The sequence below is a fragment of the Manis javanica genome, chromosome 18 (genome assembly GCF_040802235.1).
Source record: "Manis javanica isolate MJ-LG chromosome 18, MJ_LKY, whole genome shotgun sequence".
Lineage (NCBI taxonomy): Eukaryota > Metazoa > Chordata > Mammalia > Pholidota > Manidae > Manis > Manis javanica.
In genome coordinates, this window is record NC_133173.1 from 5,736,020 (window position 1) to 5,758,713 (window position 22,694).

At 42.7% G+C, this 22,694-nt stretch overlaps 1 protein-coding gene across 4 annotated transcripts in view; it reads left to right on the plus strand.

Moving 5' to 3' along the window:
- The window catches only part of NTRK3 (neurotrophic receptor tyrosine kinase 3), a 351,764-nt gene that overhangs the window by 312,558 nt on the left and 16,512 nt on the right, over positions 1-22,694 (plus strand). For 3 of the 4 annotated variants that reach the window (XM_073226999.1, XM_073227000.1, XM_073226997.1), the window contains one exon: positions 20,147-20,305. In XM_073226999.1, coding sequence (XP_073083100.1) covers positions 20,147-20,305 — 159 coding nt within the window. Of the gene's footprint in view, positions 1-15,750; positions 15,793-20,146; positions 20,306-22,694 lie in introns of all 4 variants that reach the window. The other variant, XM_073226998.1, reaches the window with a different exon arrangement.

Below are 22,694 nucleotides of genomic sequence, written 5' to 3' on the forward strand. Positions count from 1 at the left end.
CCCTTGACAGCAGGGGGCAGGAAGTGGGAGAAAGAAGAGAGAGGTCAGACTCACCGGGTTACCCCAAGGTCCTGCGGGCTGATGTGCATGGCCGGGTCAGGAGCAGGACGTGTCGGGGCGGCTGTCCATGTCTCTGCTGATTGTGCATGAAGGTACAGCAACTTCTGCTGCTTCTCCATGTGTCCTTGTCACTGGGAATGGAGGCAGGCGTGGAAAATTCAGGGAGCACGATGGCAAGTCTTCCTGCTGTGGCAGCCATCCTAGGCAGAGGCCGAGCTTGATTTCAGTGCGTCGGCAGTTTGGGCTTTCACGCACGTTGGGGGGAGGAGTGGTGCATGGGTCTGTGTGTGGGTAACAGGGCTGGGGAGCCTGCATGCAGAGGTCTGAGACTGGACAGAGGTTTGTTGACAGGGCTCTGAGGGAAGAGTTGAGTTTGAAGAGAATCCTCAATTTCCTGCAGATGGACCTCACCCAGTTTTGGGACTGCTATTAGCAAGAAGTGGGGGACCTCTGGGCCATATCTTACTATGGTTATACTTCACACCATTATCGCTGGGTAACCCTATCGCTATGGCAAGGAGGAGGATTATTCTGGGATGTCAGTAACCACTTGGTTTCCTTTTATGTAAAGGAGGATCTTTCCATCTGTGATGTTTATCCAGAGGTCTCAATGCACATCAAGAAAATGTCTCTTTTAGTTCCACAATATGTGTCATATGCACAGAAAGTAATTATTGCTCCATCATTTACCAAGGACTTTCTTCATACAGTGTCAGTGTCAGTTAGGACTATACTCCAGGCACTGGACTGTCCCTTACTATGGTCTTCTCACTACTGGATTCTGATGACCTGTTCGCATCCTGATCCTTCGCTGCATATGGCCAGCTGTCTAGTTTTTCTCCGTCACGCCGGGGGAAGGAGCAAAGCTTTATCCCTCTTCCCCTGTAGGAGCCTCTTCTCTGCTTTTCCATCTGAGTCCCTCCCTGGCAAAAACAGAGCAGCAAGCAAATTACCTTTGCTCTAAATATTCACCCATCTCAACAGCAGTTCGCTTCTCTAGCTGCGTCCATGTGCTCTGGGGAGTCCCAGCTGGGGACAGGGCTAAGGATTAGGAAAGCCGGCTTGTTCTTCCAGCTGAGAGGATAGTCCTTCCTGCACTGGCTGTGTAAGGCGCCCCCTGCCACTCATGCAGACATGGTATGTCTTAATTCTAGGAAGGATTTTGTTGCAGCTAGAGGGACAGTGACCAGACTTTTGACGCCAGTCTGTGAGGGCACTTGGTCACAGTGACTTAGAGACCTGATCGATGCACAACCTGTACAACAACAGTCTGGGGACCCAGGAAAGGTCTCTCTACCCGAATGAACCCAGTTTTCTAAGGAACCCAAGAACGCATACCTGCCCGTCTCTGCATGCACAAGCCACGCAGGAGAGCCTAGGACGAGCTCTTTCCCTCCTCTCTGCGTGTGATTTTCAGCTGGCACCGAGGCTGTGGGTGGGTGAGGTTGCCCTGAAGCTGTTCGTGAGCTAGGGTATTCTAAAACGAATGAACCCAGTTTTCTAAGGAACCCAAGAACGCATACTGGCCCGTCTCTGCATGCCCAAGCCACGCAGGAGAGCCTAGGACGAGCTCTTTCCCTCCTCTCTGCGTGTGATTTTCAGCTGGCACCGAGGCTGTGGGTGGGTGAGGTTGCCCTGAAGCTGTTCGTGAGCTAGGGTATTCTAAAACACACTGGGACTTCGATGAAGTGAAGACACAACATCATTTAACAGCCTTGAAATTGCAGAATGCGGTTTCCCTCCTTGCCGTGGCTGTCCCAAATCTTGCAATTCAAGAGAGTTAAGAATGGCCTTTTGGGGGGAACCTGATACTTTCTCCTGCGGGAGGTGCCTCTTAATTATGTGGCATCTCCAGTCCTTCTAAGTTCAGGGAGATTGGTTGTGTGTTCCCAGGGCCAGTCCTTCGGGTTCTCACCTGGAGATTCATCCAGAGATAAGAACTCTGCCCATTAAATGGTAATTGATCCTTGAACTCGTTGTTCCCTTAGCATTTTGCTCCCTGTCAATCTGAAAATAGATCAGAACAAGACCCCAGAACAGCATGATGGAAGTTGCCTGGAATGAGGTGGGGCTCAGGTCTTCATGGGAAGGGGCTGTGGGGGTCAGAGGGAAGATGACAGAGAAGGGAAGATAGTTGTTCCGGCTGCGATCACCTGGGACTGCTCGTTAGGAAAGCTGCCCTCATCTTTGTGATGGGATTCTGCACTCTTTGTTCTGAATTTTATCTATCTTCAAAGCTGGCCAAGTCCATTTGCTTCCGCAATTCTTTTGGGACAGATGACTTATGAGAAATCCATATGTCTGGAAGGACTGTGACAGGGCCTCCTGTCTGCATGTGCTGGAGAGGTTAGCATGAATTCCACTCGCTCTTCTGCCTGAGTGTGCTGGGCTGGTGCCGACCTCTCTTGAGCATTAGCCAGTTCCTCTGAATTTTGCTTCCTCCTTCCGTCCTGGCACTTGTGGCTAAAACTAATGGAAAGTAGATGTCTAATGTGACCTCTGGCTAAATGCACTGGGCTGAGGAAGGCTGGTATCTCGGCGAAGTCAGCTTTTAGTTCAGGTGCTGGTTTCCGAACCACATGTTTGCAAACTGTCTCCTTGGGATACTTTATGGCGAAGCCCTGCCATGTGGGTGCTGTCATGCAGGGCACGGAGGCAGAAAAGGGCACCTGGTAGGTGAGACAATGCGTAATGCAGTTCCGTGCCAGCTGGGCGACCTGTTTCCATCTGGGCCTCAGGGATCTCTCTGAGTTTTTCTTCCTATGTTCATTTCTAGAAATAGATATTTTATTCCTCGAAATAGAGATTAACTTTAAAGTAGAATTTTCCAGTGTTATATCAAGATTCTCTCAATTGCAAGTCACAGAAAACCTCACCCAATCTATCTTAAGCAAAAAGGCAATGTATTGTCTTAATAATCACAAAATCCAGGTTTAGGACTTAATTCTGGTGTGGCTGGATTCTAAGACCTGAGTAAGTCGGCAGGCTCAACCCATGCTGCCTTCTCTCTCCCTCCCTTCTCATCTCCACTCAGCCTTCCTATGCTCCTCCATCTCTGTCCACCTTCCCCTTTTCCTGCCATAGACAATGGTCTGAGGGAATTGGATGTTAATAGGAAATAAATTTCTAAACAATCAAGGCTAATGAATTTTGAAAATCATGGTGATAAATGCAGCCGTAGTTGAACAGATTATCTGGGACCTAGATGTTCAGTAACAGAGACTTGTCTTCATCCAAGATGCCTTGTGTCAGGAGCCCGGCTGCCTGGGCATTAAATAATTAGTGTCATTTCTACAGAAGTCAGGCCAGGCATTATGCCCAGAAAAGCTACAGAGGGAAAGACTGAAGAGGGAAGGCCCGTGTGACTGGCTGTTTCTTCCAGTCTGTCTATTAGGAGCCCACGATGTTTTCTCGGATCATTATTATGAATGCTCTCTGGGCTGAGGCGGGCTCCCACCTTGGTGTATGCCATCGGCAGATTTAGATATTTCTGAATAAAAATCTCTCTTCAGCTTTAATGGGTGTTATTATAGAAATCAAATTCTAGGATTTCTATCACATTGTTTAAATTCTGCCAACCCAACCCACCAATTTGTATGCCTTCACGCGTTTCCCCGAGGGAGTCCTCCCGCAGCTTGGATGTGCATAGGAACTCTGACTTGGAGGGACAAGAAACACTGGTTTTGGAGTCAGAATAGTTTAGGCTGAACTTTGGGTCTTTCACTCTTCAGCCCTTTGAACTCACCTACGTCGCTTTGCTCCTCCGTCCTTCCCCCCCTCCCTCCCCACTGTCTGCCCTTCCTCTATCTATGCATATGCAGCGCTTTCCATAATAGTGATTTTCAGAGCCCCGGCATATTAGGAGGATTGAATGAAGCCATCCATTCTAACTCACTTAGCACAGATCCTGGCAGAGTATAAACACTCGTAAGTCCGTCTCTATCCCTGGGACAAGCCTTCCACTATAGTCCCAACGTTGGAATGCAGAAAACATCTCTTTGTACCTCTGTAGTGGGGAAGACCAGAGGTTTAAGTAAATTAAGGTGAGGGCTCCACCCTTGGGGAATTACCTACCCCACACTTAGCCTGGCTTCACCTCCTGGGGACCTACTAAGTGACCCAGAGATACTTCCTCCCTGTTTCATGAGCCTGGAAGCAAGAAGCCAACTTGGCCTCACCCTCCCTCTGTGCTTTGGAGGTAGGAGTGTGCGTAACAGAGTGGGAATGCCTTTGAGAAAACCGTCCAAGTGCAATTACTGGCTTAGCATTTAAGACTTTCTCCTGGGTTCATCCTCAGAGCAGTCTTTCCCCTGACTTTTGACCTGAAAAGAGAAGCCAAGAGGTAGGGCTTGTTTATAAAGGGAAGAGGAGCAGCCCCCAGCTGCAGGCCTCAGATGATGGCCTGGGATGCCAGATGCTGCGTGGAGGGACAGCCCCTCCGATCTTTCATCGGACACTGCCCTTGGCTCACAGCCCTCGCTGCAGAGAGGCACCCTGGGACCTGGCTGCAGAGCAGGGGGCTGTGTAGGACTAGTAGGTCTCAGAACTCTAACCTTCTCACGGTACTGGGGGTGGCATCCAGAGGTCATGCGGTCTCTGCTTCACTGCAGCACAGTGTTTGGGAACTAGGGGATACCTACAGGTCAACCAGCCCCACCCTTTTCCTCACCTGCTGGTTTCATAGATGAGGACCCAGTGAGCAGGTGGTATGACGGAGCTGCTTCCGAGAGCTGGCTCACCGCTCTTCTTGTCTCGCATGCCACACGCACATGTCAGGCTGCCGATGTGGCCGCTGCTGCTGAGATGAGCTTGTGTTCAGGGCTCTTGGTCTATTGAGTAAGAGAAGGCGATGTTGCTGTGGACAATCTCATGTGGCTTTTGAGTGGAGAAGAATCTTTGCAATCCTCTGGCTCAGCTCTGTCATGGTCGCAGATGTGAACATTGAGACCCAAAGTAAGCACCAGGACCCAAAGCCACCGGGTGACACTGTCAAACTGGGGCAAGAGCACAGGGGACCTGAGCCTCAGTCCTGTGCTCCTCCCACCTGATTCCACAGCTCCTTTGGCATCAGATCTGCCCCTGGACTGCTTCCCTCCCAGGAGGCTGGCGGAACTCTGGTCACTGTCAGGGCTGTGTGGCTGGGTTCATCAATCCCCCTTTCCTGGAATTTCTCAGGGGAAGTGCCAACCGGGAGCTTGTCATGCATAAAAACAGTAGTGGCACTAACGCCTGTTGGTCAATCACTGTGCACATCACGGAGGCTTCAGCTGCTCTTAACACCCGTCTGCACACTTCCCTAAGAATGGAATCCTGTTACTTTTTTCTAAGTTGAACCCCCACCTTTAAATGAAGGTGGAGGCTTTTACGCTTGTGGTTCACTGCTTCACATTTGTGGTTCTGCCAGAGAGCTGGCAAGGGATCTGTGAGCTCTGTCCTCTCGGGCATCATGCCTTCCTTTAGAATTAAAGGGTCTTGTTTCACGACTCAAAGAAGAATCCCACTTTCCACTGGGGGAAGAGGTGCATTTGGTTCTCCAGAAAGCTGTGGTCGTTGACCTTCCACTTGCTCTGGTTGGAGCTGCCCTAGCAGCGAGTCCGTGGATGGACTGGAAGGTCAGCTCCGGCTCAGAGAAGCTAGATAAGGCAGCTTCTAGTCTACGGAACAGCATGTTTTTTATGTCACGTCCCACGATGCTCTTCCAGCTTCCCTTTACCTGGGGGTGTAGCCATAGCTGGTAGGTTTCTGCCGGGGTATGGACCTTACTGAAGTAATTAAAATATGCAAAGTGTTCCCTGTCTCCCATCTTGTGCTTCTTCCCCAGCTACTTCTGGCATTTGCACTTGGCAGTTAATGAAATAAAAGGGGGGCCCAAAGGCCCGAGTCTCCCTCTAGTTAGAATGACCAACTCAGAGTGGTTTGGAAGGAGCAGGCTTTACCTTTAGCTACAGCCATGCCTTTGTGGCTGGTCTGCTCCATCTGTATCGAAGCAGTGGAGCTGGAGGACTGTGTGGGCTTCCTTAAGGGTCCAGGCAGGTGGAGTGGGGGGCAGGAAGGAGGCTGGGGTCTGGTGTACTTATTAGCAGAGCACAAAACCAGAAGACACTTCTCTTTCCTCAGGGCAGACCTTCATTGAAAGCCCATAGCCAAGGACACTTGAAATTTACTCCCTAATTCAGTTTAGATCTTCACCACCCACCAATCCCCCCATCTCCCTGCACACGTAGATGTTTAAAACCCATTCCCTCACATTGCCTAAATCCTGGACCTAGAGGGTGCTTCTTGCAAATATTTCTGGGAGATCAATGCAACCAGCATTACTGTAGCGATTATTGCTGTGTGACGTGCTAACCTGTATTGAGGCTTGTCACATGCCAGGTACCCTACTAATTACTTTATGTGGATTATTTTATTTAACCCTCTAGACCATCTTAGGAGGTAAATACCAGTTGGTGCTTAACTTATGGGGAAACTGAGGCCCAAGAGGTTAAGGGATTTCCAGAGGTGACATGGCTATGAATTTGCGGCTGTGTGTTCCACTCTGATACACGGCCTCTTCCCTAAGCTCTGCTTAAGGGTGGGCTGCCTTCTGTTCCCATTCTGGGGACCTGTCCCTGCACCCACTGATTTCTCCAACGGGCTAGCTTGCCCTTATCCAGCAGCACTGTGCAGAGTGTGGAGATACAGAGTCCACCAGAGGCATCATTCCCTGCCTCAGTTTACCCCTGTGCTGGCCCAGACAAACAGCTATCTGCCTCCTTCCAACCCTTGGCCCCAAGAGATGAGAGACGTGTGAATCACATCATACTCGGGGAGTTCTCACAGTGAGGGATACGGGGAGACCACAGCTGGCAGAACCCCTTTCAGAGACAGTTCACAAGCAGCCTCTGATGATGGCTGGTGTCACACCAGTGCAGAAACCCCTGGCATTGTGGGAAAGGCTTCTCTACGCCGCTGCTGTCGGGCTGGTTCATGCTGCTGGCTGTGGTCTGTCAACATTCGCTAGGAAGTTATCGCAAGTTCAGCAGCACATGGAGGCTATTTGAAGCCATCTGCTTCTAGGCTACTCAGCGTGGGGCCCCAGCTGCTGCTGAGCAGGAAGGGTCTCCCACTGACCCAAGCACACAGTCTGTGTAACAGACTTTACACACGGCCAGTCAAGGGTGCAAGGGTGTTGGGAACTTGGAATTAGAAAAAAAAAAAGTTTTGAATTAAGAAGGCCACCTACTCTAGCTTCTCCTCCAAAACCTGAGAGGTGGGCACCCAGCCTGAGCTGACTTAGAGATGGGGCCTCACTGGCTCGCAAGGGATAATAGTCCATCGTTTATAAGAAAAGCTCTTTCTCCCACGGTGCCATTGGTGCATATCTGCTGTCCATTCACCACGGTGCTTGGAAGGAAAGCCAGGGTCATAAGATGATACAATAAAACTAGAATCATGATTAAAGAATCCAGAGCTGTCATCGTAAAGCTGATGGGCTATTCAGTCAATAGGAAGTATTACTGTTGTTGTTATTAACGTCTCTGAGAAGATGGCTGGAGGAGACAATTTATTGCTCAGTTTGCCTTTTGAGGAAAAAGACCCTGTCTCATTCTTTGCTTTTTTAAGTTGAAATCATCTTGTTTTTACTTTGCTTTTTTCTGCCATGAGACCTCACTCCTAGGATATGCAGCCGGTGGGCACAGGCCATAGGAGGAAAGCACCATATTCTAACCAGGCCAGTGCTGTCTGCTGAGTATCTAAACCCTGTTTTTGCAAATAGCCAAGTATTCCACGCATGCAGGTTGAGGGCCACGCTCATCCTGAAATCCCTTTTAAGCAGCTCCCAGAGCTTGTAGGTGGGGTGGTCTTGAACCCCCAGAATCATAATGGGAAGGATGTACACTGTGGCAATGGATTACCTTCCACTGTGGCCTCTACCTACCCCGGACTTGCTGGCATTCCATCCTGAGCTGTTTTCCTTATCCATAAAATGGGAATGTTTCCTTAGTATTGTAAGGGTCGCCGGATAGTATGTCCAAATCTCTGGAAAAGTTAGGAATGACTGTACAATAAACATAAACATTGAGAAATTAGCATCTTCCAAGGAAGATTTAGATTAAAAATAATATGTATGTGCAGTGTATTGAAAAGCTGCCATGCCTTTCATTTAATATCTTACTTAATTCCTGTACATGTTCTGGGTAGACGTGTTACTATTCTTGTTTTACACACGAAGATGCTGAGTCTTCTAGAGGTGAAGGAAATTCCCCAGTAAATGGTATTGGCTAAGTTACACATTATCTCCTCTGTTTCCTCATCTGTACCCATATTTTCAAACTCAGTTACACTTTTGATGTTTGTTGGGGGCATCTAACTATATAGCAAAGCCGGTCTTTGAATGGGATCACCTTATTTTTGCTAAATAAGTCTGAATGTCAATAGAAACCTATCAGGGCCTGAGCCATACAAGGTACATTAAATGTCTGGATTTATCACTACAAGGCTTTATTCTCCTGCCTGCCTTTACCCATTAATATTCAGCAAGCATTCGAGGCCTGGAAAGATCAGTCTGGATCCAGTGTGATCCGTGGATCTGAGCTGAGCTGAGACCTCCAGCTCTGTTCAGTGAATTGAGTTCTTTTAACAATATCTTTAAAGTTCGTTTCCATGAAAAAATTTGAGTGCAGCCAGGAGGCTCCACAGTTGTGTATTTGGAAAGGGAAATGAAGGTCAAGTTATTTTTCAACCCACATCTCTGGACTTGCAGTGTCTGTTCTATAAAAAAATATATTGCTTGGGGGCAGGGAGGGACAGTGAGGTCTCAGAATGAGCAGCAGAATTTAGACAGGATTTAAAAAGGGGAAAACAAAAGGGAAGTTATAAAAGGTATGTGTTCCTGGGGCCTCCATCTGAGAAGGGCCTCCTGACAGGTGCTGCTCTAGGTGAGGATCACAATGGGCCTGTTTATCCTTCACACTCACACAGCTAAACAGTGTGGCTCTTATACTCCTTGTATTTTTTGCAAGACTCCCGAGGGCTTTTCCTAATCCCAGGGCTACAGGCTCAGCCTGAAACAGCCATTCCACTAAGATTCTGCTACATGGATGCCTTTTTTGCATCAGCTGTCACAAAGCCCTGCTCAGAGCGAGCAACGGTATAATGATGTCTTTGTGAGTTTACTTTGCACCTTCCTTTCCAAGAATTCCAAGCACCTACTAGACCTGGGGCTGAGATCTTCAGTTTGTGTCTAGAAGAAGATGGACAAGATCTTGCCCACTTAACTGGGAAGAGGAGAAGGGGCAAAAGGTGACAAACAATGCTGCCATATTGACTCAGAAGTCTGATGTTGCTGTAGAAAAATCTCAATCTCTTGTGTGAAGGTTTCAATCACGCAATTTCCACAGGAGGAGAGAGGCCACAAACAGACGTGTATTTGTGACTACACACACACATACTGTAGGCCCAAATCAAAAGGCTATTCAAACCAATGCCTCCCTAAGGTGTGCACCCACACAGCTCTGCCAGGTTACCCTTAGCCTGTACACATAGGGGTGGTAAGAGGAAGCTTAGAAGCAAAATTAAACTTCGTAAGATTCAGTCAGTCTATTTGTGACTTAAATACCTTAAGGTATGTATGCTTTTCGCCAGTAGCAAGTTTACATTAGAAATAAGAACTAGACTCCATGGGACTTCCATTCTATTCACTCTTCTTAGTGACCTCAGGCAGGTTCACTCACTGCCTCTCTTCAAGCTAAGATTTCCAGGCCTGGAGACAGGTTGGGTAATTTCCAAGATTTTTCCCCAGCCTTGTCAGCCCAGGAGCTGCGTATAGCTTTAGTGTTACAGCTTTTAAGCCCTGGATTCTGATGAGCATGGATTTGGGGAGATGGAGTGGGTGCAGTTACAGGGTAGGGCTGGTCCCACAAAGATGCGTCAGGAATCCAAATGGAATCTGGAGGGCATATAGGCTCAGACGTCAAAGCAACGTGCCTACTGAACGGCCAGATGGGGCTGGGCAGCCAGGTGAACAGCTGTGAAGATACAGTGTCCGCAACTCAGAGTTGCAGACAGTGGAGAAACAGCCCCGTGGAGAAAGTGAGGGGAAGTGGAGAAGAGAAGCAAGAGCCGGGGAGGGTTCCTGAAGGGCAGGCTGCCAATTCTAAGGTTCTAGCAGTCTGCCATGTATGGGGGAGGGAGCTGTTAGCGGGGTCCAGCAGTAGGGTCGGCTGGGCAATGAGAAGGGTTAATTCCAGGAAAGAGGACTATGTTGCTGGCAAGTTCTGAAGCTGCAAAGCTGAGTAACTGGTTTAGAGTGGAACCATTTATTTTAGAAGGCACATTAGAAGAGGACTTTGGGCCTTTCTTTCTACATTTAGGACATTTCTTGTAGGAGGTACCCAAGGGCGATTTTGCTAACTTCAGGTGATCAGGGCATGATCGACAGGCCTGGGTTTGAATCTGAGGTTTCATATGCATATGCATTGGCCTGCACACAGTTCATCTAAACACCCCTCCACCCCTGTATGGGGGTGTGTATCTATGCAAATGTAGCTAATACAGATGTGGGTGAAAACCCCCGTCCCTCAGGAGCAAAAGTGGAACAATTTTAAAGATTGTAGTGGTGCTATGGGACTGCTATTGGGGGCATTTCAAGGTGACTGCCAGACCTGGCTGGCATCCGCTGAGACTGCCAGGGCAGGATGTAAGAGGCAAAGCCTCTGGGGCGTGTGGGAAACCAGGAAACTTTCCAGGGGATGAAGAAAGCACATACTAAAGCTTTTATTTTTTCTTAATGCATATGGAGACTCTTTAATGGGCTGAGCATGCAATCAAGAAAGACTAAAATTGAATAAATAGAAAAAGACACTTACCACAAATGACAATCTTTATGATAATCTTCTGATTAAGCTATTTTGCCATTAACATATATTGCAAAATTCTTACAAGTCTTCAGAAAGCCACTGCCTTCTCACCTCTTTTAACCTCATCAGATTTTGACGTGGCCCCTAGAGATTCGTGATTCCAGAGGAAGCTTGAGCCCTTCGATTGCTTCCAGAAATGTCGTGCCCTGTGAGAATGTGTGCTCGCCTTTGCTGGGCCTTGGTTTCTTTATCTGGAATGTATGGCTCCATTTGTCTCCTCCCTTGTCAGAGTTGTGTGAGGCTGGACATTCTGAACTTCTGGGAGAGAAGCGGGTTTCTGTGTGTTTTCTGGAATCCACGAGCCGCCGCCTTTCTGTGCAGTAGATGCCCGAGAACCTTCCAGAGCTCTGAGTTTCTCTGCAACCCGAAGCAGTGGGTCCCTCTGACTGCAGGGGGCTGCCATCACTGCGGAAGTGAGCTGGACATTTCCTTGTGCAGGGCAGGCCGGCTCAGAAGAGGAAGGTGGCGGTGGGGAGGTGGGGAGGGAGAGGTTCCCCCTCCACCCCTCCGCAGGAACACTCTGCCCCCAGTGGGAAATGGAGCCTGCAGCCCCCCTGCTTCCCACACTTTTTGTCCCACTTTCTCCAGGGGCCCTGGGCACAGGCTGAAGGCTTGACTGAGACGATGAATTGTGCGGATTCTAGGTAGGCAGGGGCTAGAGACAGGCTGTTGCTTGCTTCCCTCCTCTCCCGGGCCCTCCCCTCCCCCTGCTGCCAGTGACAAGGGGCGGGAGAGAGCCTTGGGGAAAGAGAGAAACTCGCCAGAGAGGTAATAAGCCCAACGTGCACCACGAGGTGTTTAGTCTCTAACCCTGTGGTTCTCAAACTTTCATGTCCCTAAAATAATTTTGAGAACCTATGTACACCCCTTGCACAATTCAAGTGGCCAGCTAAATCTTCAACATATTTTTAAATAGTTGTCAATGATGCCATTTCTGGAATATTGTAAATATTGACATTACAAAAAGCCATCACTCTTTTAATGTATCTAATGAACTTTAAATACCAGAGCAATTTGATACATCATCTATTAAACACATGAACAAGTTCTTAAGCAGTTTTATAGTCCTCTCCTTCTGGAATTCTTATTTTCATTCCAGTTGCCCTATCAAATTTTATCCTTACTATTATATCTTTATGCATGAAAGCCTTTTTATTGGCCATTCTATCATAATTTGGTGTGACAAAAATATGTATGAAGATTTAAATTTAATTTTTAATGTCCAATGACCATAAGTTTCTAGATGTTAAGAATTTTTGGATTGAGGTATCATTATAATTATTAGTAATACACAGAACCAGGTAGTAGATAAAAATAATGTACATACAGCATAAGTTTCAATGAAAAGAAAAGATAGAAGATATGATACATTTTGGAAATGCACCTCATATTTTTCAATTAGTTCATGTGTTCATTAATGAATATTATTTATTGTCAAAGTAGGGAAGGTTCAGGATCAATTCTGCTTGTTTTTTTATCTTTATGGGTATAAAAACTGAGAAACTTTATTCACACTTAAAAAAAATAGATCGGAAAGAAGGGAGTTTGTTATTGCACTGTGGCTCAGTTCTTTGAAATATTACCTAGTTATTTACCTAAAATCACATATTAGTCTCTTATCAAAATTTCTTTTTAAGCGTGTCTCAGCTGATAATTCTTTTAGATGTGTCCACCTTCAGAACTGGAAACTACCTGGCTTGCAAAAGGATTCATTTCCCAGTCGGTAGAGACATTTATTTTCAACACTGTACCGATCTTTTGTAGAGTTTATTCGTATGTACTCTGCAGGTTCTCTCTCCTGAGATTTAGAACTAGTGAGAGATCTGAACGTGGCAGGTGTGTGTGTGTGTGTGTATGTGTGAGCATACACAACTGGGGAAAGGGATTGCTGGTCTGCAGCGGATTTTCAGTTCAATGTTAGAAAAAATCCATACCAGCACTGAGGATATGAAAAATCCTTTAAAACCATCCTTGCCTGGGTGCCTGCTGGAAAGTCTCCGTGTATCTCCAAAGTTAATGTAGACCCTGGATTGAAACCACTGCTGTGGGCATTGTAGTCTATCTCTGCCTGTTATACTGAATAAAATTCTAGGCTCTTATTCTTTACGGGAATGCAAATCACCTGAGATACAAGTAAAAAGTGCACTTCCTTATTGGTAATAACAAGAGTAGACCAACTTGAGTCCTATCAGTAGGGGATGATAGGATAAACTGGCATCGTCATGCATAATGGAGTCCTCTATAGCTACCAAAGGAGTGAGTGAATCCGGTGGAAAAATGTAAAGTATGCAACAGATGGTGGGTTACCTTTTATCTAAGAAAGTGAGGGAAACAAATATAATCTGTATTCACTTATGTTAAAAACAATAGGAGGACAAACAAAAAATGGTTGTTCGTGGGGAGGAAGAGATAAGGAGGGAGGGAGTGACAGAGATGGAAGGAGAGTTCACGTACCTTGTTTTCTGGTTTTGACTTTGAAACTGCGTAACAGTCTTCACATCATTATAAAGCTGCATAAAATCAAATGGGAAAGAAAAAGCAAAGCTATTCTTAATAAAACGTGAAATGGTTTCCCTTTTGTGTGGAATCTAAAAAATAAAATAAAACAAATGAACAAACAAAACAGAAACAGACTCATAAACAAATCCAAGATAGTGCAATCCAAAGATTTCCAAGTATATATTTTATTTCCAAAATAATTTCTTGGAATCTTTGCCTTATTCTCATATGCTTCCTATTTCAAGGCTCAGCCTTCAGATCCTTGACGTATCTCATTGCGAGCTGGGATCTTTCACTAATATTTCTGGGGCAGTGCCTAGGGAAGTTACTTTATCTTCTGGGAATTCAATCACAAAGGATGGAAGGGAGGATGAAGGGAGGGATGTGGCTGGTCCTCAGTGTGCATTAATTAGGACTTTTCTTAGATTATTATGGCAGCTATTGCTTGTCCCGCTAGGTTTTGCTCTGGGGATGTTTGTCAATGTATTTTTTTTTATCAGGGAAGGATTTGACTACCACCTTTCCCAGACTGGACCTTTCTGATGTGGTTTAGGTGGCCCTGGAGGAAAATCAGTGTCATCTAGGTGGACCTTTCCAGAAAATATGGAAAACCTAGCATGTAAAGTCACACATAGTGAACAGCTGTTGCACTTTATGTATATACTTTAGCATTTATGGTGCTCAGGTTTTACTGTGTATCGTCTCATTTAGGCATTTTAGACATAAGTCCTATGTTGAAGACAAAGAAGTTGACACCCAAAGAGATTAAGTGCTTGTCAAAAGTCACATCAGAACCCAGTGTTCTGGCTTCCAACTGAATGTTCTTTTTGTTGTACCACTGACTCCTTGGATTCTTCTGGAGGCATGCCCATATGAACTTCACCAACACTGGTGGAGCTGACCCGTGAAAATCTAGATAAAATTTATCTTAGTAGGGTCCCTGTGGCTAATCAATACCCTCCTAACACTTTTCTGCCCAAACATTAAGCTCATCAAACTTTACACCAGCACACTTGCATTTCTTTCTCTGCAAACTTGGAGATTTCAATTTGGAACATTTCTTCTGGAATGTGTATAAAGTCATCACATAAGGCAAACATCAGTTTGGAGGAATGTGTCATCTAAAGAGAATGTTCCAATATCCTTGACTTTTTTTTTTTTAATCAAGAAGTCAGGTACAATAAACCATTCTACTAGATTCTATCACAAACATAATTTTTCTTTAAAAGAATCATCTTTTGATATGGAACTTACATAAATGAGGCCCGACGGTCCTTCCTTTGATTGGCTTTAAATTTTCAAATGCTATACATAACCATGCTAACATGACAAACAGCTTAGAAATTCATATAGTAAAAAGTGGAATTTTCTCTTAAGTGCTCACTTTCATTTCCCTCTCTAGAGTAGACCACTGCTTTAATGGCTGAATTTCTAGATTTTTCTCTATGCATTTACAGAGTTACACATATTGCCTTTTAACATATTTGCTTATGTATACCGTTTTTTTATATGAATGAGAATGCTGATATATATTTTTAATGTCTTATGTTTTCATTTAATGTATCACTTGCACATAATTCTACTATATTCCTTTTAACTGCTGCGTATACATTTAATGATGAACAAATTGTCTCCCTTAAAAACAATGAAATAAACATCTTTAGCCAAGTATTTCTGCTTATATGAGCAAGTTATTTTTCGAAGACTCCTAGAATTGAAATTACTAGGTTAAAAAGCACTTAACATCTTTAGGGTGGACAGATTCTGCCAAGCCACCCTCAGAAAAAGCTGCCCCAATTTTAGCAATAGTATTTGACAATAACTCCTTACCTCATACGTTCTCAAGCAACAGATAGTATCAATCTTTTCAATTTTTCCTACATAACATTCCAAAATATGTCTCTTTGTTGTTTTAATTGACATCTCTTCATGTGTTTGTAGTCATTTGTAGTGCTTTTGTGGATTATCTGTTCTTATCCTTTACTCATTTTTCTATTGGGTTGCTTTTTAAAACTAATTTAAAGGAAACACTTTATAATATATGGCTTTTAATTCTTTGTCTGTTACCTATATTGCAAATATTTTCTCTGCCATTTGTCTTTTAACTATGCTTATTTTGTATTTTGACATGCAAAAGTTCTTAGTTTATATAAGTTGTATCTCTAAATCCTATCCTTTAATGACTTCATGAACATGTGTCTTGTTTAGGAAGGACTTCCTCTCCTGAGGTTATACAAATACTTATCTAAGTTTTCTTCTAATATTATTATTGTTTTGTTTTTATGTTTAGCTCTTTAATCCATCTGGAAATGATTTTTGTATATGGTGTGAGGTAGGTATCTAAGTGTACTCTTTAAATGAATAGTTCATTGTCCCAACACTTTGATTACTAACCCATCATTTCATATATTAAATTCCAATATTTATATATGAGTCTACTTCTGGACTTTATTTATACCATTGATCAATGAAATTTGTCTATTCCTATGCCAATAACACAGCGTGTTCATTACTGTAGTTTGACAATATGTTTTGCAATTTGATGGAGCAAATCAGTCTTATTCTATTTCAAGTATATCTTAGTTTTTATCAACTATTTACTCCTTTAGATGAATTTTGATATCATATCAATTTCCATACATCATTCCATTAGGGTTTTCATTTAGATTGTGTCAAATTTTTAGATTAATTTGAGGGAGGAATGAGAGATATATGATATTGAATTGGCTTATTCAAGGAAATAACATATTTTCATGTATTTTGATTTTATGTGTTTCAATACTTTCCTTTAAATAGACCCAGTATATTTTATGTTAAGGTTACTGCCTAGGAATTTTATACATTTTTTGTTACTGTTATACAAACAATCTCATTTTTCATTGAATGTGTTGCTACTGGTATATGGGAATAGTTTAATTTTTGTAGGTTCCTTTTGCATCTGGGTAGTTGACTAAATCGTATAGTGGGGTCCTAATTGCTTTATAGTTAAATGTTTTGAATAGTCATATCACATGCAGTCAATGGCAGTTTTGGCTTCTTCTTTTTCATTATTTCTATTTTACTTTTATTCTTTCTTTATTGCATTGGCTAGGACACCTGAAGAATATTGTATAAAATCAGTGATAGAAGATTGCTTCTATCCGTCCTATCTTTTGTTAGTAAGTATGATATTTAGTGTGTTAAATTAGGGAAGTTATCTTCTATTACTAATGAATTAGGGCTTTTAATTAGGAAGAGGGGTTGGAAATTTTTGGCATGTTTTGAAAGGATATTTTTTCTTCTATCTCTTAGTAAATAAAACAGTAGATTTTGTAAAGCTGAGGCATTCTTGTATTACTCTTACAAAACGTATTGAGTTATAATATGGAATTCTTGTGATATATCATTAATTCGATATGCTAATATTTGATTGATATTTGGAGACTATGTTCCTAACAGTTTTACACATAGATAGATAAAATACCTTTATCTCTATTCATATGTTTAAGGCTATATGCTAAGTTTGACTGATTTTATCATCAAGGACCTTCAAACCACAGAGAGTTTTCTTAGGAAAGTTGCTGGTTTTTTGTTTTTATTTTGCTTTGGTAAAGTATACATAAGATAGAAAATTTTAGTAGAACCTACCCATGAAACCTTATGGACCTTGTACTTTTTTAATGTATAGATTTTTTACTAGGAGTGTAATTGTTTTTGTGTTCAAGTTTTCTACTTTTCTTAACTTCTTCCATTAATATTTTCTAATAAATCAGTTACAACACTACATTTCCAAATTTGTTGTAATATTTTTAGCATTTTACATTTGTTTCTGTATATCTCTTATTAACTTTGCTCACAGTTTATATTACTTTGAAAGAACTAGTAACTGGTTATATAGATACAGTCTGCTTTTTATTTCTCCCTTTTGGTTGGTTGTTTTACTTGGCTTTGTTTTATATTGCTTCCTCGTTTTATCTTTATTGTTTATTTCTTCTTGAATTCAATAAATTTGTCCTGTTGGTCTTTTAGCTTTTTTTGTTGAATCCTTAATTTAATTATATTTTTAACTATTTTTAAAGCAAGTGCTCAAATGCTGTAATTCCCCCCAAATTACTTATCTATAGTTCATAGATTTCCATGAATAAGACTTTAATTATTATTGTAATAAATAGCTTTACATTGTATTTCAGTTATTTTCTTTATCAAATAATTTTTTAATTGCCCAAAGAAAACCTTTTAAAAATTATCCTTTTGTTGTTCATTTCTATTATACTTTATTTGGTACAGAAAAGTTTCTTATTTTTATCTTTACTTTGTTTTTCTCTTGGAACTTCAGATTTCCTTTGAGGTATAATATATTATTGGTTTTATAAATATTTTTAGATTATTCAAAATAATGTGTAGCTTTTTAGGGAGGCCAAAAGACACATCACAACACTCATATCCATCAATTAAAACTCATCATTTATTTTTTAAATGGATATTTATTTTTTGTTGTCTTCTTTACTGTCAATTTGTGAAAGTATTTTAATTTTCTGTTATAATTGTAGCTTTGTCAGTTCCCTTTTATTTATAACCTGTTTTTACTCTCTATATATTTCTGTTATTGTGTTAATTAAGCATAAAAGTTCTTGATTATCATAGAGGTGAATTTTGCCAACTTCAAATATGACATAAACCACTGTGTCCCCATTTAGTATTTGACATTCTGATTTTTTTTCTGCATCCTTTCAATTTTTAATATTTTATATTTAATTGTATAAGTTACATATTGAGTGTATAAATTGAATATACATTAAATTTTCCTTTTATCATTGTATTTTTGCATTCTTTCATTTTCAATATTTTCTTACATGTCTTTTCTAAGTAACATGCATCTTGATTTTTTAACATAAATTTTTCCTTTATTTAAGAAGTAGTATAATCTTTTTGTGCTTATTGTCTATAGTGATTTTATTTAAACTTCTTTTTCGTTTTGTGCTTTCTATTCACCATTATCCCCTTCCTTCTTTTTGATATTGGTTAGAGATTTTCGGTTCTATTTTCCCAAAACTGGTTTGGAAACTATATGTGCTATTTCTGTTCATTTGGAAGCTATTTTAGTATTTTATCAAGCACATTTAAATTCAAATTATTAGTATCAACACTACCGTCTGTAAGCCCCCTTCCCTTCCCTTTTTCTAGAAGAGAGATCCTTTCTAGGCTTTTAATTATTTCTCTGCCTTCTCGTCTATATACTTATGGTTGAGATTATCTGGAAATTTCATTCCAGATAAGTGTTAGTAATGATAGCAATATAGCTGTATTAGCATTATTAGTATTATTATTTAGTTTATATCTCTGTTTTATAGAGAGCCTTTATTAGAGTTATTGTGTTACATTAAACTACCAAATTACCAACCATTATTTAGATTTAAACTGCATTTTTGCAGCTTATTTGCTCAGCCCAGTTTGTGAAGTTCCAAGTCATTGTGTATATTAGGTTCTTTTTTCTGTGTTTCTGGAATGCATCCTCAACTAATCTTTGCTCCTTTCTTTTCTGAAAGGCTCTGAGTGGTAAACTTTCTGAATCTTTGCTCTTCTGAAAGAAACATCTTTGTCTTTCCACTTGATACAGAACTGTTTTGATTATAAAATCCCAAGTTGAGATGAATTGCTGTAAATCTGCATTATCACATATCTTCTAAAATATTTCAAGATAAGGCAAACATAATTTCCTTTTTTAGAAGCAAGACTGCCGAACTCCCAACTAGTCATTCTTTCTTTAAGTGTTCATTATTATTCCTCCAACTGGCCCACCGTAGAAACGAGAACTTCTGATTAATAGCTCATTAGGACATTTATAGAGAGCTCTTCATAGCAACAGTAGGGGCCTTTCTAATGACAAATCTCATGAATGAGTCAGAAGTTCCAATTTCTGATGCTCTGCTTACTAACGATGCAGTTAGTCCCTGAGTCCTAAAACATGCGTGAATTTTCTTCTACTTGTGCTGATACCACTAACCTGCTGGGCAGTGAGGATTCCCCTAATTCTTCCTCGGGAAAGGGTACCTTGACTGTCAGTCATTTCCTCTTGTCCTTGGCTATTAGATCTGTAGGCCCATGGATGGGTCTCCTTAGGCTTTTTTAAAAGACACTCTCCTCACTGGCCTGTGAGATCTTGCCAAGAACTGTCATGAATTCTGTTTTGGACCCCTGCCTTCTTATTTGCATGTAGTCTTGACATGTTTGGAACCTCCCCATCCCCTTCACTTGAAACATTGAGTCCTAATGCGAGGCTCAAGTGAGAAATTCAAGATTGTCAGGTAGAAGTCATAGTTCTACAGAGTAGATACACATGACCATTTATGCTTTAAGCACTTCGGCCAAGAACTCTAACCTAATGTGTGCATGTACTCTGATACTTGACGGCCCTCAGTGATTTTACCATAGTCCTAGAGTCTGAATCTTCCTCTCCTACTGCAGGTCATCTTGCAATCTCTCCTTACGCGTTGTGCCAGCGAACCTAAGCTCCCTTACGTGGTCCCTCTAGCTGCTACTCCAGCTGCTTCCAGTATTGTAGACCTCAGATGTCTGTGTCTCCACTGGCCCTCTGACACAAGTTGCATCAAATGTGGCTGTCTTAGAGTAAGATGCATTGGACTGCAGACAAACTGTTGCTGGCCACCTGGTCACTCTGCATGTGACTCTGCCTTGCACCCTTTTAGGTTGGAGGGCACACCATGCTCCCCATCCGTTGGATGCCCCCTGAAAGCATCATGTACCGGAAGTTCACAACGGAGAGCGACGTGTGGAGCTTCGGGGTGATCCTTTGGGAGATCTTCACCTATGGGAAGCAGCCATGGTTTCAGCTTTCAAACACAGAGGTATGGAAGGGGGCAGGCAGGGACCTCAATCTGGAGAAAGGCTGTTAAGAGATGTCTCAGGCCAGGACTTAGGCACAGTGTGCAAAACTTACGTGGGGTTTGGAGCCGGCAGAACAAATGTGTGCACAAGCCGGAGAGGAGGGTTTCTTAGTAGGAAAACAAGTAAAGCTTTAGAAAATGTGGTATAATCATCAAGAGAGCCAGGAAATCAGGTGTCTAAATTGAGATGCTGGTCATGTTTCTGTTTCTTCTGCTATCCTTAAAAATCACAAATGTTTCACTAAGGAAATAAAAACAGAGATCAACTCTGCGTTTTTCAGTTGTGCCATCTTGTGGAAATGCCTGTGGTTTAGTGTGCCCAGAGAATCTGAGTCCCCAAGGGTTTCAGGGACATGCTGGATGGTGAAATGGGATGACAAATTTCACTGATAGAGCTGTGTGTGTGGACTTCCAGGAATAAAATGACTCATAATAGTAAACATAAAAATACACTATGGATTTTTTTATAATTTTGATTTACAATAGTAATAAAAATATTGGTAATTAAATTTTAGCAATAGGTAACGTTTAGTGCCAGGCACACTTCTAAGCACATTAACTGTATTAACTCAGTACTTTTCATACAAATAACTGTAGAGATTTGGGGCAAGAGAGGGGAACTGCTTGGAGTTCTGGAGTGGACTTGCCAGAGCCTCAGAGGCAAAGTTTCTGTGGCATGGAGAAGTCCTGGGCTCTGGTCACAGGTCTCCTGCCTCCAAAGCCAGTCAAGATGGTTTGATTACATGTAGACTACACTCATGTCATCTAGTCTACGTCTGCACAGCACTCTTTTGCCACTTGGCCATGGGGTTGGCATCCCAGCAGACCTACAAAAGACTGCAGTTATTTTTATGGTCTTCTGTTTTTTGTGAACGTGTGAGCACGAGGACTTTCTAGGAATGGAATCTTGTCTGAATATTCAAGAAACTTTCTTTCTGGAACTGTGGTCATCTTAGCTTTCCTATGCACTGACTTAATTAAGTGAATTTCAAAGACTAAAAAGAAGGTGTTTCTTTAAATCAGTAATATCGGTCCCAAGCTAAATGGACCTTGACCACATTTCTCAAAGTAGGACAAAACATTTTAATGACCTTTTAAAAGCAGTGAAAGAGGGTTTATCAGAACCCATGTGTTAAGGTGTTCTAAAAAACTGTTTTCCAGTGGGGTTGATGGTAAACGCAAACACATATATGAACATGCATGCGCACACATGCATACACATGGGCACACACATGCCTCCATGTAGTTTTGTGGCCCCAGGGAAAATGGGATCTGGGCTGAGGGGGCTCTCAGTTTCAGCAGATCTGCCCTGGGTACCCAAGCTGGCTCATTGTAGCCATCAAGGTGTTTATGGTCATTTCTAACATGGCTTGGTAAGGCGTTGGCCTTAAACCTGGACTTCCTGCCCCCAGCCACCTCTCCCACTCCACCCACAAATGTAAAGAGATCAAAGGCAAACAAGGTCATTCTCTTACCAACTAAACAGAGTCCAATCAGGGTGAAGGGAGAAAATGAAACATCTTTTCAGTTACTCAACTAGAGATGACCCTGTGTATTTTTATCACTGCAACCTATCTTCAAACGAGAAACCTGTAGTTTGGGGTAGGTCATTTGCCCAAGGTTACCCTGTGGTAGAGTTAGGGAGAAGTTAAAACTAGTGTGACAACTGGAAGAGGGAACCTTGAGGATTCCCACATCCAGTGTCAGCACAGAAGCACCATTGAGGAATTGGAAATGAACCAATTACAGGCTTGTCCTAAAGCAGCCGGCTGGGGTTGGTCTAGCCATACATTGCTCATTATCTTTCTGCTCCTCCTATGGCCTTCTCTTTGGTATGTTGAGCCAGATCATCCCTTCTCTTGGCCTCATGTTTTTCCTACAACACTCTTAGTAGTGGGGATGTCAGGATGGACATTTGATTTGCATCTTACAGATAAGGCTGCTAAGATCCTATGAGGTTAACTGGTGTGCACCTGTGCAGAGGTGAATCAAGCAGTCAGTGTAGTGTTAGGACTTGGACGGAAACAGAATACATGGTTTAGTGCAAAGAGCAGGAGACATGGCCTTGTCCAGAAAGGAACCTAGGTAGCGGCTCAGAGGTACGTGCAGAGGCGTGACTGGGAAGGGACCTTGCCAGGAAGTGGGGGCTCAAGGCAGATAGGCATGGAGGGGCCAGACAGCCCAGAGCTCCTTTGAGGGGGTTCCAGAGCCATGCAGGCTTATAAGAGGTGGAAGGACAGGTCAGATACCCAACCCCAGGGCCAAGTGGCAAATGAATGCTGTGCAGTCACCCAGGTGAGAGTCAAGCCTGGAGAGGAAGACAGATGTAACAGGAAGAGTGTGAGAGCCC